The sequence below is a fragment of the Narcine bancroftii genome, chromosome 5 (assembly GCF_036971445.1).
Source record: "Narcine bancroftii isolate sNarBan1 chromosome 5, sNarBan1.hap1, whole genome shotgun sequence".
Classification (NCBI taxonomy): domain Eukaryota; kingdom Metazoa; phylum Chordata; class Chondrichthyes; order Torpediniformes; family Narcinidae; genus Narcine; species Narcine bancroftii.
The window spans coordinates 387,120-406,884 of NC_091473.1; the positions used below are offsets into that span (position 1 = coordinate 387,120).

General features: G+C 46.9%; 1 protein-coding gene across 7 annotated transcripts in view; it reads right to left on the reverse strand.

Annotated features, from left to right (window-relative positions):
• The window catches only part of xpc (xeroderma pigmentosum, complementation group C), a 50,125-nt gene that overhangs the window by 21,467 nt on the left and 8,893 nt on the right, over positions 1-19,765 (reverse strand). For 4 of the 7 annotated variants that reach the window (XM_069936506.1, XM_069936503.1, XM_069936509.1 and 1 more), the window contains exons 2-9: positions 17,329-17,524; positions 15,544-15,614; positions 14,706-14,826; positions 9,199-9,283; positions 7,448-7,605; positions 6,367-6,499; positions 5,670-5,759; positions 1,223-2,131 (exon numbers count right to left, since the gene is read on the reverse strand). In XM_069936506.1, the coding sequence (XP_069792607.1) occupies positions 1,223-2,131; positions 5,670-5,759; positions 6,367-6,499; positions 7,448-7,605; positions 9,199-9,283; positions 14,706-14,826; positions 15,544-15,614; positions 17,329-17,524 (1,763 nt within the window). The remainder of the gene's footprint in view (positions 1-1,222; positions 2,132-5,669; positions 5,760-6,366; positions 6,500-7,447; positions 7,606-9,198; positions 9,284-14,705; positions 14,827-15,543; positions 15,615-17,328; positions 17,525-19,765) is intronic. The other 3 variants (XM_069936504.1, XM_069936505.1, XM_069936507.1) reach the window with 3 other exon arrangements.

The window sequence follows — 19,765 nt, forward strand, 5'->3', positions numbered from 1 at the left end:
GTATTGTATTTGTAGAGGATTATTATATGTAATTTTCAAAATTTAAAATAAAGCTTTAAAATAAAAAAACAAGTAGGGACTGGTTGCAGGGGTCGCCTGGCCTGTGAGTGGTGGATTGGCGAACTCGTGGTGAGGCACACCAATTTTAAACTTGCACGTTTTTTACCTATTATTTTATTCTTACTCATTAAAAAAATTTTATTTATTTTCCTCAATTTTGTTTTGCTGGTTGCTTGAATTCCTGATACCAGGGGATTTACTGCATATCCAAGCAAGCTGATGATGCACAGAATGATGATGTTATGGAGAGTTTGGGGGAATGGAGGCAGTCTAAAATGATCAAGGAATTGACAGACTGAATAAAATGTGGAAAAATGTGAGCTCATTGACTTGGTGGAACAAAACATGGAAAAATTGAATCATTTTTAAAACGCAAATGATTTGAACATCAGAGGGACCCGGATAATCCTCTTACACATCACTGAATGTTAACAATCAACAAGCAGTAACAAAGGGAAATGACCTTGATTGTAAGAGGATTTAAGTTCAAGAGAGAGATGTCTTGCTCCAATTATCTAGGGCACTGGAGAGAGTGCACCTCCAGGTCTGGTCTCCCCACCTGTGGGAACCTTGAGTTTGTTGCAGGAGGAGATTTTAAGAAGATGGATATGAGTACTCTTCAAATCTAGAACAGGTGTTGGGACAACTTCTACAGGGGCCACCATCGAGAGCAGACCTGCTGGGTGCATCATAGCTTGGGATGGGAGCTGCTCTGCTCAATGCGGAAGAAGCTGCAGAAGGTGGTGATTACAGCTTAGAATGTCCCTCCCTTTAGCGGACTCCATGTACATCTCCAGCTGCCTGGGAAAGGCAGCCGACACACTGAAGGACCCATCACACCACAGACATCCTTCTCCCATCGGAAAGTAGATTCTAAACAGGCTCAAAGACACTTTCTTCCCCGCAGCCATAAGGCTCTTCAATGAACCCCACAACAGTGATCCCATATTGCCCTTGCATGGTGCTCATTGATCTTTAAAACTGTAACTACGCTCTGCACTTGTCATCTTGTTCTACTTCGGATGTTTTTAAGAGATAACCTGTTAGACAGCTACACAAGAAACCTCTGTATCAGATATCATTTAAATTTAAACTTGAGTAACATTGCTGGATTTATTGGCAGAGGATCCGGAGGGAGAACTGTCTCTGAATCTCCACCTACCTGCCCATCTTCCTCTGTGTCCCGTTCAGTATTAGTGCCCTTGTACAGCGACAAAGTCTCATCCCACCACGCAGCGTCGACTCGCCTCTTCCTGGTGGCGGTCATCCAAGCCAGGTCGTAGCGAGGCGTGACGTCCCTCACACAGTTCTCGTTATCGAAGCTGAGAATGTAGCAGAGGGGTTTGGTGGCGTACTTTGTGAGGAGTTCCGGGCAGTTGACAGTGTTGCGAACACAGTCCACCGCAATCCACGCTTTCTCTGCTTCAGCATACACCTCAACCCACTGATCTGAAGCTCTGGCGCCTGCCATCCTTGTATTTCTACTGCCGCTGCCTCTGCTGCTCTTTCTGCTGCCCAAGGATCTTTTCCTCTTCGCTGCGTTCCCTGGGCCATTCTCAAAGTCCCCTTCCTCGCAATCCTCTGAGCCCCTCACCAAGGTCCCACCCTTCCCTTGGCCTGGTAGAACCTTCCCTCGCAAATGGGCCCTCTTGACCCCAGGGCCAACTTCTTCATCTCCACTGGAGTAACTACTGGATCCAATAGAGCCACCGACAAGTTCAAAGTCTGAGTCACTGTCATCGTCCGGGTCGGTGTCTGGCTCTTGGTATGACACCTTCGAGGCAACCCGTCTCCTGCGTTCGTTCTTTGGCCTCGGGTGCTCTGGATGTTCATCCTCCTTAAATCCGGACTTGGTAGTGGCTTCTGGACTCTTGACCTTCTCACCTCTCCCTCGGTGAACTAGAGCCGAGGCTTTGCTCCTTCTGTCCACATTCTCTGTCTTCACCCACAGCTTTCCCTCCTCCTCCTGCTTGGTTCCTGGTTTCCCTTTCCCAGATTTTGTCTCAGGTTTAGCATAGGGGTGCAAGTGGAGGCTTTCCGTGGAATTGGCTTTTCCCTTTCTTTGGTTGTCCTAAAGGAGGAAAGTGGAGCTGAGACACGGGGAAGAACCAACCACAAAGGTCACGGCGTCAGGGTGGAAAACAGTGGGGGCAGGGCATTGCAGTGGGTAGCGCCAGCACCTCGTGGCTTCAGAAACCAGGTTTGTTCCTAATCTCCGGTGCTGTCTGTGTGGAGTTTGCACATTACTCATCACTGCAAGTGTTTCCCCTGGAGGCTCCAGAACACCCCCACCATCCCAAAGACAAAGCTAATTGGCCACTCTAAATTACCACCCACTGTGTGGGTGAGGGGGAGGATGTAGAGGGAGGGTGGAGGTTGGATGGGATCAGTATGAACAAAAAGTTGGGTTGATGGGTGATACAAGTTCAGTAGGCCAAAGGAACTGTCTCCCTGTTGAATTACCACAATTCTGTCCGCCATAGCAAAGCAGGTACGAAAGCCTGAATGGCCTACTCCTGTTTCTGCTTCCCACCCTTGGTTGCTGCCTTCAGGAAGCCATAGATGTCTGTTATAGACAGACTTGGAGTGCAACACACAGTCCTGGTCACCAGTCCACAGAAGGGCAGGACAGGAGGAACACGACATTGCCAGGATGGAGAAAATTGACATGGGAGATGCCAGGACTCCGGTGGCCTGAGCTACAGTGAGAGGTTCAGCAGGTTGGAACTTTACTGCTTGGAGGACAGGAGAGGTGTGATCTCATAGAGGTGCATAAAATCATGAGAAGGAATGGATGGAGTGAACGCAGTTTTTTACCCAGAGTGGTTTAATTGGTAATGATACCCTCCATAATGTTTGGGACCAAGATACTCATTTCCTTTATTTGTCCCTGTGCCCCAGTTTCAAATTTGTAATCAAACTATTCACATGCAATTAAGGTCCACATTCCAGATTTTATTCAAGGTTATTTGTAAACATTTTGGTTTGATCATGTAGAAACTACAGCACTTTTTATACACAGTCCCCTCATTTCAGGGCATCATACTATTTGGGACATTCGGCTTTACAGGTGTCTGTGAGGACTCAGGTATGTTTAATTGCTTCATTAGTGCAGGTATAAGAGAGCTAGGCTTGGTTCTCAGCTTTTGATCACCTTTGGAGTCTGTAGTTGCCATTTTTTCTACATGAGGACCAGAGTTGTGCCAATGAAAGTCAAAGAAGCCAATTTGAAGCTGATCAACAAGAATAAAACAGTAAGAGACATCATCCAAACCTTAGGATTAGGAAAAACAACTATTTGGAACATCATTTAAGAAGAGTGCTCTGGTGAGGTCAGTAATCACAAAGGGACTGCTATTCTGATTATGACAGAAGAATTCTTATCATAATGAAGAAAAATCCCCAAACACCTGTCCGACAGATCAGAAACACTCTTCAGGAGGCAGGTGTGGATGTCTCAATGACGACCGTCCACAGAAGACTTCATGAACAGAAATGCAGAGGCTACACTTCAAGGTGCAAACCTTTAGTCAGCCACAGAAACAGCATGGCCAGATTACAGTTTGCCAAGAAGTATTTAAAAGAGCCTGCAGAATTCTGGAAAAAGGTTTTGTGGACAGGTGTGACCAAGATTAACCTGTATCAGAGTGATGGCAAGAGCAAAGTAGGGGGCATAAAGGAACTGCCCAAGATCCAAAGCATGTCATCTTTGCCATGGTTTGCATCTCGCAGTGTAGCCTCTGTATTTCTATTCATGAAGTCTTCTGCGGCCGGTCGCCATTGACACATCCACACCTGCCAGCTGAAGAGTGTTTCTGATCTGTTGGACAAATGTTTGGGAAGTTTTTTCTTTACTTTGATGAGAATTCTTCTGTCATCAACAGTGGAGTCTTCCTTGGCCTTTCAGTCCCTTTGTGATTACTGACCTCACCAGAGCACTCTTCTTAATGATGTTCCAAACAGTTGTTTTTCCTAATCCTAAGGTTTGGATAATGTCTCTTACTGTTTTATTCTATTTTCGGCCTCATAATGGCTTCTTTGACTTTCATTGGCACAACTCTGGTCCTCATGTTAAAAAATGGCAACTACAGACACCAAAGGTGATCAAAAGCTTAGAAGTAAGTCTCGCACCAATGAAGCAATTAAACATACCCGAGTCCTCACAAACAACTGTGAAGCCAAAAGTCCCAAACATTATGTGGCCCTAAAATGAGGGGACTATATATATAGTTTCTATATGGTCAAAACAAAATGTATACAAATAGCCTTGAATAAAATCTGGAATGTTCATTTTAATTGTATGTGAATTGTTTGTTTACAAATTTAAAACTGTGGAGCATGGGCACATAAAAGAAAAAAGTACCTTTATCCCAAACATTATGGAGGATACTGTAGGTTTAAGGTGAGAGATTTTTTTTTTTTATAAACACAAAGGGTGGTGGGTGAGTGGAATGGGCTGTCGGAGGAGGCTGTAGAGGCAGGTACTAATACAGTTTAAGGAAAAATCAGGCTGATCCAAGGATAGGATGGTTTCGGGGATATGGGACAAACACAGGCAGGTGGGATTTGTGGGTGGGACATTTTGGTTGGCGCGGGCAAATTTGACCGAAGGGCCTGTGTTCACACTGTGCCAACCGGGCTTCACGGTTGGCGTAACAGTTAACAAAACACCTTTATGGTGGCAGCATTCAGGACCGGACATGGGTTCAAGTCCTATGCTGTCTGTAGGGAGTCTGTATGTTCTCCCCATGTCTGCGTGGGTTTTCACTGGGGGCTCCAGTTTCCTTCTACCCTTCAAAAACATACCGGGATGTAAGTTAATGGGATGTAAATTGGGCAGCATGGACTCTTCGGGCCGAATTGGCCTGTCACCATGCTGTATGACTAAATTAATTTTTTTAAATTAAAATTTTATTAAAATTAAATTTAAAGTCACCAGGAGGCACTGACTGGGCTTGGACTAATTTCCTTTGGAATAAAAGGAGGAGAAGAAGTTAATGTATTTATCATGGTTCCGTGCAGTGAGATGCAGTGAATATCTCTCCATGCTTTCTGGTTAAAGCCTGCGAAGAGCTGGCACTCTCTGCCATTACCTTGCAGAAAAAGGAAGGAGATAGGGAAGGTTCACAGAGAGTGGTAGAAGATTCTCCTCTGAAGCAGACAGCCTGGCTCTTTGTAACCACACATTGTCCAGAGATGAGGCCTGTGGAATCCGAGCTTGAGCAACCCCCCACCCAGCTACCTGCCCTGCATAGTTCCTCCTTGATCCCTGGTCCCTGAGCTCCAAAGCTGTGGGTATTGAACAGGAAGGACATATCATTTCTTTCATTAACAAGCTTGCTGAGCGGCTTGGATTACACACTGCTGTCTTTAGGAATAGACAGTGGTGAGGTCCAGAACTCACAGCTCAAAAAGGGGAGGTGGAGGCAGAGATTCTTCTCTCCCTTCATGGTTAGAAGATCCTGAAGACAAACTGTGACACACAGGGCTGTGGACTGGGAAGTGGGATAACTCCATGTTCAGCAAGGATACAATGGGCCAAATGGCTCCCTTCTGTGCGGTAAATTGCAAGTATACTGTTCCAGAGCTTCGGAAGGCATGTTCCTTACCGGCTTTGAACTCTCTTTGAACGGAATGGGCTGCAGAGAGATGATGAGGCGCGAGGAGAGTGCCAGAGCTCGCAGTGTGACGAGAAACAGCTGTAATTAAAATGGACAGGGTGAGGTCCTGTGGAGCGCGGTGGAGGAGAACCAATTCCCACAGTTATCACCCCAACCTCTGCATCAACCAACACTCTCCACACAATGTGAGAGGAGTGGAGAACAGGGTAAAAAAGGGAGACGGCTGAGGGGACCAAGAAGGAAGAGGGTAAGCAGGAGCAAGAGAATGAAAAGAGGGCGCAGACGGGTGGAGGCCGAGGGAGGAAGAAAGTGAAAGCTCGAGAGAAGATCTTCTCTTTCCCTCTAACTGTAATGGGTGCTGGTGATGATTATTTATCTGCCTTACGGCAGACAGAAGACAATTTTGTGTAATATTACCTGTTTTGTACTATTACGTGACAATAAAGGAATCTTGAAGGTAGCAGGTACAGGAAGGGACAGAAAGGGGAGGGGACGAATCTGGAGGCTGCAGAAATGCACTGTTGGGGAAAATAACAAAATGGTAGAAATCCAAAACCGAAACAGAAAGTGCTGGAAGTACTTCGCTGGTCAGGCAGCGTCTGTGGGAGGAGAAACATTTGCGTCCTGGCTTGGGAGCGTTTCCAGCACTGTGTTTCTGGTTGAGGGACACCATTGATGGGTTTACCACGATACACACGTGAACCAATTCCTCTTCACTCCCTGTGGAACGGCTGGTGAATCCCTGCTGCAGAGACCAGAACAGCTCCCCCGAGTCACTCCGAGGGAGGGAGAAGTCCAGCTCGAAGGCCGACACAAACCTGAGGAGGGGAGCGACAGGCCAGAATTAACGCTGGACCAGATGAGAGAGGGCGGGTAGCGCAGGAGGGGTCAAGATGCTGACATGGTCCTCACATATCTGCCCATAAACCTCAGCAATATGCAAGTCAAGCCCTCCTAAGACACATTTAGGAGCTGATCCAGAGTCCATCAAACCCACTATTAATATTCCAACTGGTCCATCAACCCTGCATCTGGACAATAGCCCTCCATATCCATTTTGTCCATGTACCTATCCATTACTTAACGAAGAGCCCAGGTCAAAACAGTGGTTACCTTTCACTTCCTATTGATGCTATGTGACCTGCTGAGTTTCTCCAATATGTTTGTGTATTGCCCTTGTCCATTTTCCTCTTAAATGTGGGAATCGAGTCCGCATCCACCACTTCCATTAGCAACTCGTTCCACACTCTTGCCACTCTCTGCGTGAGGTGGTTCCTCCTTAAACACTTAACCTTTCACCTTTAACCCATGACCTCCCACTCGCACCTCACCCAACCTCAGTGGGGAAAGCCTGCATCCATGATAGATGAGGCAGAGGAGTCCAGAATGACAGCAGGATTGGTGGAGGAAGACCAGCTTGTTCAACTCTCATTTAAACTCTCTGCTCACACTGCAGCGGGTTTGCCTGTCAGAGGTACAGAGGTGGAGAGGGGAGGGGGAGGGGAAGTTTATCAAATGCTGTCAGGGAACACATCTCCCAGAAACCTCTCAGCGCCCAATCTAAAAAGAATGTCCCCTGTTAAAACTCGGCTGTGATAAAACCATCATTCTCTGCGTCTTCATTCTCAGGGACTATGTCCCTGTGCTCAGTCTCTGTTCCACAGCATTTTCTGTGTGTCTGGAGGTGAGCGTCACAGGATTACATGCCCACACGTGTGGGTAAGATGGGTGTGGAGATAGGGATGGGGGAAGGGCACAGATCTCACCACTTCAGCAGCTTGGAGATGTACAGGAGGTCCACATGCCTGGCTGACACGACAGTCAGCTCAGCAGGCAGTAAGGACAAAGCCACAGCCTGAAGCTCAGGATCACTGCATGTCCTGTTCCGGAACATTCCATTGGCCAACAGGCAGAGGAGATGTGTCTGCAGGGGAAACGTATGACGTTACAGAAAAGTACAGACCCTTTGGCCCATGATATTGTACTAGCCTATATAATTACGGTCCACCTGTAAGCCCAAATTAACCAACAACCCCGTTCATTTTGTAGGATAGTGGGAACTGCAGACACAGGGAGAACATACAAACACCTTACAGACAACACTGGATTTGAACCCAGGTCACTGGCGCTGTAATAGAGTCATGCTTATCGCTTCATTAACCTGTGCCGCCCAACTTGTCATAACTGTGGTTGAGGGCACCCAGGCCTTGCTAAGCAGCACCACCATTTGCGAGAACATCCAAATGAAAAGCAAGGGTAGGCCACCAAACCTTAATTCATCGAACACGGATCAGTCCAGCATGTTTCTGTGCTGACCATGATATCCAAGTCAAACTAAAATTCTGCTGCATCCACAAATACATATTTTTCCATCCCAGGCATATTCATGTGTCCATATAGAAGCTTCCTTAAATGGCATTAATGTATCTACCTCCACCACCACCACCCCTTGTCAGGCTGTTCCAGGCACCCACCACTCTCTGTGGGGGAAAAACATCCAACACGTCTCCCTTAAACTCCCCCTTCCCCTTAAATTCACATCCTCTCATGTGTGACACACATCATTCAACAAGATCATGGCTGATGTGATTGCAACTTGAAATGAAGGGAATGGTATGTGAGGAACATTTGAGAGCTCTTGGACTGTACTTCTTGGAGATCAGAAGAATGAGGGGGGGGAATCTCATCGAAGCATTTCAAATGTTGAAATGCCCAGACGGAGTAGATGTGACAAAGTTGTTTCCCATGGTAGTAGAGTCAAGGACAAGTGGCACATCTTCAGGATTGAAGGACGCCCATTTATAACAGATGCGGAAGAATTTCTTAAGCCAGAGGGCGGTGAACCTCTAGAATTTGCTATAACAGGAAGCTGTGGAGGCCAAGTCGTTGGGTGTATTCAAGGCAGAGATTGATATGTATCTGAATAGTCAGGGTATCAAAGGTTATAGGGAGAAGATAGGGGAGGGGGGCTGAATGATAGAATAGATCAGCTCATGATGAACTTGGAGTGAACTCATCTGGCTGAAGGGCCTTCTTATGGGCTCAACTCCATATTCCCATTTATCCTGTTGCTCATCACAAATCCGCTTGCTTCTGCTTGAAAGTTGGACTTACATTGTCTTCTGAAGAAAACTTCCAAAGACCCCCAGTCCGAAGAGAAATAAAATTACCTCCTCTCCTTTTTGAAATAGTAACCCTCAGTTCTGAGCTCTCTTCCAAGAGGAAGTGACCTCTCCAGATCCACCCTGCAGTTTTTCTTAGAAGTTCTGATGTTTCAATTGTTACCTCTGGTGCTTAGGAGTGGTGGGCGTTCATTTTAGTGGGGGGGGGGGGGGAGTTGGGGGCTGGAGGAAGTCAGCCCCCTCAGAGGGATGTGCGGTGAGGGAGACCCACAGTGGTCAGCTGGTGATTCACCTTTCACTCTGTGAAGTTGCTTCCTCATGTGGGAGCCTGCCCTCACTGATGGAACCCTTGGGAAATACTGAGACCCCATGCTCTCTCTGCGTCAGTTGCAAACCTTGTGAATGTCCTCCTGTAGCTGCCGGGTGAAACGGTTTATTGCTCGCCGGAGATAGGATTCAAATTCAACCTCCCTCTTCTCTCTGCAATGCAAGGGACAGCAGTTCAACAGCTTAGTTCAAGAACATTGTCAGATGTATGGAGTTTTGTGATGGGGATGACAGCTGGATGCAGACGACACACTGACCGATTCAATCGTGTGTCAATACGCAAGCAGAAGGGCTTGTTTCCATGTGGTAAGGCTTTGCATTTATGTAGTACATTCTAAACTTTCAACCCAAAGAGCCTTTGGCAATCTAGTTATGATGCAGTTAATGTTTGGACAGCATGCTCCTCGCAATTAAATGATCTATTCACAGGGTAAATACTGCCCACAGCAGAATCTCCACTCTTCAAACCAAGGGAATAGGTAGAGCAGTGACTTCGTAACTCAATTCCACTGTTTCACTGCGCCCTCACCATCACCTTCCGCAGCATGGGGGCTCTCTCACTGCCCTCTTTTTTTGTTGCCTTTTTGGAGTTAAATCAATACCGCCCCTTTATTATTTTTAATCCAGAAGTTACAAGTACAGCAAAACCTCGTTAGAACGCGGTAGTTGGGGTCCAAGATTTCATAATACGTTACAGCCGAGTCGCGGAACAGATGCATATACGTCATGATTCAGGAAGCGGGAAAACAGAACACTGTGACTCAAGCCCTATAATATGACCTTTAAACTCCACATATTAACATACACATCTTGTAAATGAGTCATATGAGATCATTTTTGAGTTTGTGGCTGTTAGCCACTGTTAGCCTGGCATCCTAAAATCAATGTTTGGGGTTCACAGACACCCGCGTTATAAGCGATTCCGCGGATTAACGAATCGCGTTCTAACGAGGTTTCACTGTATTACATTAGTTTACAATTCAGGCTATTCACACAGGGGTTTCATCACTCCCCACCCTTTTCTTTATGCCTCTTCCAACCGTGAGAGTTGGGAACAAGTATCACAATCATATTCTCGTCTTCCAGTGATGCAAAAGAATTCTTGGCCACAGGGGACACTGAAGTCACTGGCCCAGCACAATTCCTGTTAGGCCCAGATCTTTCATAAAACGGATATGACATTTTTATGAAAAGCAAACACACTAGACCACTGTATAAAACAAAAGTCCACAACAGGAAAAGCCAACTCTCATGTAGATTGAAGTTATGCTAACTCAGTCCTCCTCAGTCCATACCATCCCGTATTCCCCACGTCGAAACAAGAATCCAAGATGTGAGTCCTTTATTCGGATGATGAGATAGCAGAGCGAAGAACAGAAATCATTAGATGCTTCGCGAACTGGCTCCCCGGCAATCCGCCAAAGCCTCCTGAAGTCCTCGAAGGTGAGGCTCCCAGACCTTCGATACATCACCAAAAAGTCATCAACAAATAACTTCAAACCAATCAGTGATGAGCAGGCAGTGGAGTCACTGACGTTAAACTTTTTATGAGCAAATTAGGCAAAAGATCATTGTTCCATGGTGGAGTAAATCCACCCTGGAAAACTGCCAACTAATTGCTTGAACTGTGTAGTTGAAGAATTACTCACAAGCAGCAGACTTCTTCTGAACAAGAAATCTGTCCGAGTACTTACACAATACACATACAAGACATCCCTTTGAATCAAATCTCATTTCAACAATTTAAAATCATTTATCTTTCTCTGTCTTCCTGGTTTCCGGGAATGGTTAGCTCCCTGAGGGTTTGATGGTATCAATGGAGATAATCAGGTTTTCATTTGTAACTTGCAGTATCCTCCATCTCTTCTTTGGCTTGGCTTCGCGGACGAAGATTTATGGAGGGGGTAAAAAGTCCACGTCAGCTGCAGACTCGTTTGTGGCTGACAAGTCCGATGCGGGACAGGCAGACACGATTGCAGCGGTTGCAGGGGAAAATTGGTTGGTTGGGGATGGGTGTTGGGTTTTTCCTCCTTTGCCTTTTGTCAGTGAGGTAGGCTCTGCGGTCTTCTTCAAAGGAGGTTGCTGCCCGCCAAACTGTGAGGCGCCAAGATGCACGGTTTGAGGCGAGATCAGCCCACTGGCGGTGGTCAATGGGGCAGGCACCAAGAGATTTCTTTAGGCAGTCCTTGTACCTTTTCTTTGGTGCACCTCTGTCACGGTGGCCAGTGGAGAGCTCGCCATATAACACGATCTTGGGAAGGCGATGGTCCTCCATTCTGGAGACGTGACCCATCCAGCGCAGCTGGATCTTCAGCAGCGTGGACTCGATGCTGTTGACCTCTGCCATCTCGAGTACTTCGACGTTAGGGATGTAAGCGCTCCAATGGATGTTGAGGATGGAGCGGAGACAACGCTGGTGGAAGCGTTCTAGGAGCCGTAGGTGGTGCCGGTAGAGGACCCATGATTCGGAGCCGAACAGGAGTGTGGGTATGACAACGGCTCTGTATACGCTTATCTTTGTGAGGTTTTTCAGTTGGTTGTTTTTCCAGACTCTTTTGTGTAGTCTTCCAAAGGCGCTATTTGCCTTGGCGAGTCTGTTGTCTATCTCATTGTCGATCCTTGCATCTGATGAAATGGTGCAGCCGAGATAGGTAAACTGGTTGACCGTTTTGAGTTTTGTGTGCCCGATGGAGATGTGGGGGGGCTGGTAATCATGGTGGGGAGCTGGCTGATGGAGGACCTCAGTTTTCTTCAGGCTGACTTCCAGGCCAAACATTTTGGCAGTTTCCGCAAAGCAGGACGTCAAGCGCTGAAGAGCTGGCTCTGAATGGGCAACTAAAGCGGCATCGTCTGCAAAGAGTAGTTCACGGACAAGTTTCTCTTGTGTCTTGGTGTGAGCTTGCAGGCGCCTCAGATTGAAGAGACTGCCATCCGTGCGGTACCGGATGTAAACAGCGTCTTCATTGTTGGGGTCTTTCATGGCTTGGTTCAGCATCATGCTGAAGAAGATTGAAAAGAGGGTTGGTGCCAGAACACAGACTTGCTTCACGCCATTGTTAATGGAGAAGGGTTCAGAGAGCTCATTGCTGTATCTGACCCGACCTTGTTGGTTTTCGTGCAGTTGGATAATCATGTTGAGGAACTTTGGGGGACATCCGATGCGCTCTAGTATTTGCCAAAGCCCTTTCCTGCTCACGGTGTCGAAGGCTTTGGTGAGGTCAACAAAGGTGATGTAGAGTCCTTTGTTTTGTTCTCTGCATTTTTCTTGGAGCTGTCTGAGGGCAAAGACCATGTCAGTAGTTCCTCTGTTTGCGCGAAAGCCGCACTGTGATTCTGGGAGAATATTCTCGGCGACACTAGGTATTATTCTATTTAGTAGAATCCTAGCGAAGATTTTGCCTGCAATGGAGAGCAACGTGATTCCCCTGTAGTTTGAGCAGTCTGATTTCTCGCCTTCGTTTTTGTACAGGGTGATGATGGTGGCATCACGAAGATCCTGAGGCAGTTTACCTTGGTCCCAACAAAGCTTGAAAAACTCATGCAGTTTGGCATGCAGAGTTTTGCCGCCAGCCTTCCAGACTTCTGGGGGGATTCCATCCATACCAGCAGCAAAGCAAAGTATCCTCCATAATGTTTGGGATAAAGACACTTTTTTCCTTTATTTGCCCCTGTGCTCCACAGTTTTAAATTTGTGATCAAACAAATCACATGCAATTCAAGTCCACATTCCAGATTTATGCAAGGTTATTTGTAAACATTTCGGTTTGACCATGTATACATTACAGCACTTTTTATACATTGTCCCCTCATTTCAGGGCATCATAATGTTTGGAACATTTGACTTCACCTGAGTACTCAGGTATGTTTAATTGCTTCATTGGTGCAGATATAAGAGAGCTAGGTTTGCTTCTAAGCTTTTGATCACCTTTGGAGTCTGCAGTACCATTTTTCTACATGAGGACCAGAGTCGTGCCAATGAAAGTCAAAGAAGCCGTTATGAGGCTGAAAAACAAGAGACATCACCCAAACCTTAGGTTGACCAAAATCAATTGTTTGGAATATCATTAAGAAAGAGTGAACTGGTGAGCTCAGTATCCGCAAAGGGATTGGTAGGCCAAGGAAGACCTCAGCTGCAGATGACAGAATTCTCATCATAATGAAGAAAATCCCAAACACCTGTCCGACAGATCAGAAACTCTTCAGGAAGCAGATGAGGATGTGTCAATGACGACTGTCTGCAGAAGACTTCATGAACAGAAATACAGAGGCTACACTGCAAGATGCAAACCATTAGTCAGCCACAGAAACATGATGGCCAGATTACAGTTTGCCAAGAAGTATTTAAAAGAACCTGCACAATTCTGCAAAAAGGTCTTGTGCACAGATGAGACCAAAATTCACCTGTATCAGAGTGAGCATATGAGCAGGGGCTGCACCTTCACACACTCCATACCTCCGTGAAACACGGTCTCAACCAAGCCGCTAAAGTGACAGATGGCTGGTGAGTCCATGAATCGACTCAACTTGTGATTAGACCCACCGCCTTTGCATTTCGTAGACAAATCACAGATTCCCCCTCCATTTTCACACTCGCTGTAATGCCCGGGGTCCCATCGCTCCCCACCATTGCCTTTATGCATTTTCCAACTGTGATAGTTGGGGACAAGGATCATGACTGCATTCTCGTCTCCAAGTGATGTGAAAGAATTCCTGGCCATGAGTTGTTGAAGTCACTGGCCCAGCATGACTCCTAAAGTCCCAGGTATTTCGGAAGACGGAACTAGCATATTTTTGAAAAACAAACAAACTAGACCACTGTAGAAAACAATAGACCATAACAGGAGCGGGCAGGTCTCATGTTGACTGGTCGGTCGTGCTAACTGAGTCTTCCTCAATCCACACCAATCTGTATTCCCTACGTCAAAACGAGTGTCTGAGATGTGAGTCCTTTATCCAGATGATGAGATAGCAGAGCAATGAACAGAAATGACCAGCAATCCGCCAAAACCTCCTGAACTCCTTGAAGGTGAAGCTGAGGCTCCCAGGCCTGAGAAGCATCGAAAAGTTTACCATCGGTGAGTCCACCACCAAGCTAATCAGTGATGAATCGGCAGTGGACTCACCGATGGTAAATTTTTAATGAGCAAATTAGATAAAAGATAGTAGTTCTGTGGTGGAGTAAATCCACCCTGGCGCACTGCCTGGCACATTGCTTGAACTGTGTAGTTGGAGACAGCAGAGCTTTACCCACAAGCAGCAGACTTCTTCTGAAGAAGAATTCTGCCCGAGTACTCCCACACTAAACACACAAAACCCACTTCGATTCAAATCCCATTTCAGTCGTTTAAAACATTTGTCTCTCTCTGTCTTCAGCGCCACCGCTCCCACAGTATGACCCTCCCTCAGTACAGCCCCCCCACCACAGTGTGATCTTCCCTCAGAAATGCACAGAGGATATGGTTGCAGATTATGCAGCTCCAAACTCGAAAGGCATCGCCATCAATGGATCCCAGAGAGGCACTCAGGGAAATGTGTAATCAAGACAAGCAAAATCAATGATGAGAAGATCACTGACCTGCTCTCCCTCTCCTTGGCATGCAATGGTGTTTCAATCTCAATCTCCAGTGGCTTCTCTGGAAGAGAGTGCTCAGGAAGGGGAAAGGACAAAGATTCTTCGGCTGCATCAGGGAGCAGTTCTGACAAGAACAAAAGGGGATGTTTAAACTGGAAATGACAACCAGCTCTGTAACCAGGGCTCCCAAGGCAGCAGGCAATGACTGCCTCGACACTGTCCCATCACACACTCCTTCCACACCATCACATCATACACTCTCCAAGGGTCAGACAGAGTTAAGCTCCCTTTACAGTACATTGTCTCATCACACACTCCCAGGATCAGACAGTCTTAAGATCCCTCTGTGCATCTCATCACACACTCACAGGGTGAAGCTCCCTCCACACTGTCCCATCACGCACTCCCAGGGTCAGACACAGGGTGAAGTTCCCTCCACACTATCCCATCACACATTCCCAGGGACAGACACAGAGTTAAGCTCCCTCCACACTGTCCCATCACACATTCCCAGGGTCAGATACAGAGTGAAGCTCCCTCCACACTGTCCCATCACACGCTCCCAGGGTCAGACACAGGGTGAAGTTCCCTCTACACCATCCCATCACACACTCCCAGGGTCAGACAGAGTTAAGCTCTCTCATCACACATTCCCAGGGTGAGAGACAGGGTGAAGCTCCTTCTACACCGTTGCATCACATATTTCCAGGGTCAGACACAGGGTGAAACTCCCTCCACATTGTCCCATCACACACCCCATTGGTACAATTTAGACACCTACTCCTTATGCTGTGTTGAATTTGTGCAGGCTGTTGGAGAGCAAAGGAAACAGATCACTCACCTTCCACTTCTTCCCACTCGTCTTCACTCTCCTCCCATGAACTACCTTCCTCCTCCTCTTGGCCTGTCAAACTGACACACAGGAGATCATAGGGGGACATCCAATGTCATTGCAACCATGATCATGCATAATAACCAGGCATTTGTCCCTTGCTCATGCCGAGTGCTTGCAGCCCCTCAGATGATTGTTATAGCATTATAGAGCTCAGAAGCAGGCCCTTCAGTACAACTTCTCTCTGTCGACCAAGCTCATTCAATTTGCCTGCATTCGGCCCATTTCCCTCTAAACCTTACCTATCCATGCATCTATCAAAAGGTCTTTTAAACACTGTTGGAGCTGCTGCAACAGCAGCGCTGCCACAGACCTTGGAAGAGTGGGGAGGGGAGACACAGTGCTACTCTTCAGGGTGATACTGCCCAGTCGTGTCACCGATGGCTCCGCGCAGGTTTTAAACCGCCCGTTAAAGGAACTGATGGTGTTTTATTTTAAAATTCTGCAACCGCAGGGTCTGGGCCAAGATGGCAGTGCCTGTGCTGGTAGTTGCAGACTCCAGGGAAGCAGAAGACTTGTGCAGGGCTAGAGAAAATGGGGAGAACACCCTCCTGTTTAAGAAGGAGAAGCATGGTGGTGACCACAACGACAGGACGAGACAGAAGCTCTGTGGCTGAAAAACACACAGGAGGCAGGCTGCTGGCGACTCTAGGTGCGGAACCCATGTAGGCTGTGGGTTACTGGTGACCTGGGGGGTCAAAGGACACACACCAGGCAGTGAACTGCTGGAGACTGGCTGAAAGGATACCAGATAATTGAACTGGGATGCAAGAGGGTGCTGAGAATGAGAGGGGCTCCCGATGGACTTTGAGCACTGAAGGCTTCCTGATTGTGTTGGAGGTGAGGATCTGGAGCTCGGGTTGTCGATTGGTTGAACAGGAATCTGAGACATCACAGAGACTGTGGGAGTGCTGGAGGTGAATCCATAGGCACGCTTCTGCTTCTCTTTCTCCGACTGTAAGGAGCACCGAGTAATTTCCTGCTGCTGGCAAATCTTTGCATTACGACAAGACTAAAATGCAATTTTGTGTAATATTACATCTGTTTTATTACATGACAATAAAAGAAACTTGAATTGTCCCCGTATCTACAATTTTCTCTGGTAGCTTGTTCCACAGACCCTCTGGGTGAAGAGAGTGTCCCTCGGGTCCTCTTTAACGCTTCCCCTGTCATCTTTAATCCCCTACCTTGGTTTAAAGGACTACTTAGCTTTGTCAGTCTCTGACTCTCAATAGCACTGTCACCCACCCTGATGTGAATAATAACCAGACCTGCTGCAATGATCCCAGTTGGCTACAGAGACAAACTCTAGTTCATCTGCTTCCAAAGCCTGATTGTTCAGATGCCATCAAGTGTGACAGAGTTGAACTCAGCTTAAGTACACATTCAAGTGATATTAGCTGCAGGAAGTCATGAGAACATCAGAAACAGAGGCAAGAGTAGGCCTGTCGAGCCTGCGCTGATCTGGTTGTGGATCAGCTCCACCTACCCACCCTGTTCCCCATGATCCTTAATTCCCCCTATTATACAAAAAAAACCCTATCGATCAGAGTCTTAAATACATTCCACTATAGGCAACCTGCACTGCTTCCTTGGGCAAAGCATTTCATAGATTCACTCCTCTCTGGGAGAAGTAGTTCCTCTTTGTTCTCTGAATTCCCTTCTGCCCTGAATAACAATGTCTTTAAGTTCTGACCATTTCACTGCAGAAGCCAGAGATAGCCTGGAGCCTACCTCACAACAGCGGAAGCTCCTCCTGCCAGTCCCTCCTTGGTCGGAGGCATTCCTCTTCTCCTCCTGCCCTTTGAAGGCTTTCTCTTTGGTGCATTCTCATGCTCCATGATTGGGCAGGCTTGCTGACCTGCTCTCTTTCCACGCACTTTGGCCTTCAGCTGAGGCTTTTCTGCTTCGAAGTCCTGGCTGTCGTCATCTGTTTAGACGTAGAAGGAGATTTCAGAACCGAACAAATAATCAGGTGTTTTATTAAATGACAATTGTGTGCTAATGAATATGGCATTGGGAAATGGCTATAGGTAAAATTGACTGATTTACCCATGGAATTTAGAACAATACCAACATTTCAACAGCACCATTCACATCCCTTTCTGTAGTGAATTTCCCCCAGGGAGCTCCAGCGAGCAAGAATATTGTTGTGGTCTTCGAGTTGTACAGGTTAGAAACAGGCCCTTTGGCCTACCCTGTCCATGTTGACCATCACCCCTCTAGACATTAATTCCATCTGTCTGAAGCAATTCTATCTCTCTCCATTCCCTGCTCATTCAACTACCTGTCCAGATGTGTATTCAATCTTGTTCCAGTTCCTGCCTCCATCATCTCCTCTGGCAGCTCATTCCAGATTCTGACTACCCTCTGTGTGAAACATTTATCTCTCAGATCTCCTTTAAACCTCCGTCCTCTCACCTTCAATGGCCTAGAACAAGAGAATCTTATCATTGCCTTTATCATGTCATCTCTCAGCCTTCTTCACTCCAGGGAAAATAGATGGAGTTTATCGAATCACTCCTGATAACTCAAACTCTGCAATCCAGGCAACATCCTTGTGTGTGTCTTCTGCACCCTCTCTAGCCTCATCACATCCTTTCTATATAGCTAGGTGACTGGAAATGGAATTGCCTCCAAACCAATGTTTGTTTCAAATCTGTTTTCTCAAGTGATCTTCTAATCACCTCCAAATTCCTGCTTTGTTACCATCTCTGAGGCTTCGCACAACACCCACAAATCTTTTGATCTCCAATTTCAATGAACTCAAGAATATGAACCCCCATTATATTAGGAGAGAATTCACCATCCTCCAGGTGAAGAAACTTTTCCTGATTTTTGTCCCTATACAGAGCAAGATCAAGATTCCTTTATTGTCATGTAATAGTCCAGCACATGTAATATTACATGAAATTGACTTGTTTCTCGTAAGGCAGTCAAAAAGTCGCCATTAGTGTCACCTGACACCCCTTAGAGCAAGAGAGAAAGAGAAGCAAAAGTGAATCTCTCCAGAGTCACCGAGTGTCTGTGGATTCACCTTCAGCACTCCTGCAACCTCTGCAGCCGCACAGATTCCTGTTTGATCCATTAGCAATTCAAGCTCCAGATCCAAACCTCCGATACGATCAGAAAGCCTTCAGTGCCAGAGGCTCTTCGGGACCCCTTCTTACCCTCAGCACACTCTCGATTCCTGGCTTTGATATTTGTTTCCCATGAGCTAGTCTCTAGCAGCCCACAGTCTGTGCTGGACCTCTGATCGCAAGTCGCCCGCAGCCTGTGTGAGTCCCTCAGCCACTGTGCATCTCGCTGGTCTGCTGCGGTGGTCACCGTCCTGTAGAGTCATCTCCTCTGCTTCTCCTTCTCAGGTGGCAGGGGGGTGTGGGGGTGGGGTGGGTGGAACATTCTTCCTGTTTTTGGTACCCTGCATTGGTCCTCTGCTCCCAGAGTCTGCAATTCCTCTTGGCCACCACTGAGCACAGATGTGGCCATCTTGGGCACAGTTCTCGTGGATGCAGGATTTTACTTACAAACACATCCTTTAACAGGCTGTTTAAGGCCTGTACAGAGTCATTGGCATTAAGACCAGGTAGGGGTTGAATCCTTCAGAGTAGCATTCTATCTCTGCTCTCCCTGGGTCTGCACCAGTGGCAGCGCTGCTGTTACAGTTGCACCTCCATCAGACCCATACGAATTCCCTAAATTTTTGTTCATTCTTCCAAACTCCAAAGAACACAGTTCCAGTGCACTCAATCTCTCACTGTTTAGTCAGACCCGCCATCCCCAGAACCAATCTGTTGACTCCATTACACAATCTTTATTCAGTAAGGAGACCACAACAGTACCCAAGCTTGCAGCTGCATCTGACTAAGAACACACCTTCCTTCTTGTGACCACGCTTCTTTGTAATATACCGTTTACTTTCTTAACCGCTGACAGCAGCTGCACACTGGCTTCCTGTGCCACCCAGTCTCTAGGAACCATCGTTTAACCTGCCAAACTGTAACATCTCACATTGTCCATGTTAAGTTCCATCTGCTGTTCCTTGGCCCATTTTCCTCGATGATCTAGAACAGCAATGCTCAACATTTTGTTTGGCTACAGCCTCTTTAGGTCTCTGCTCAAAGTTTATGAGCCCCCTTCCCTGTGAAGCAGTCACATTTTGATTTCTTCC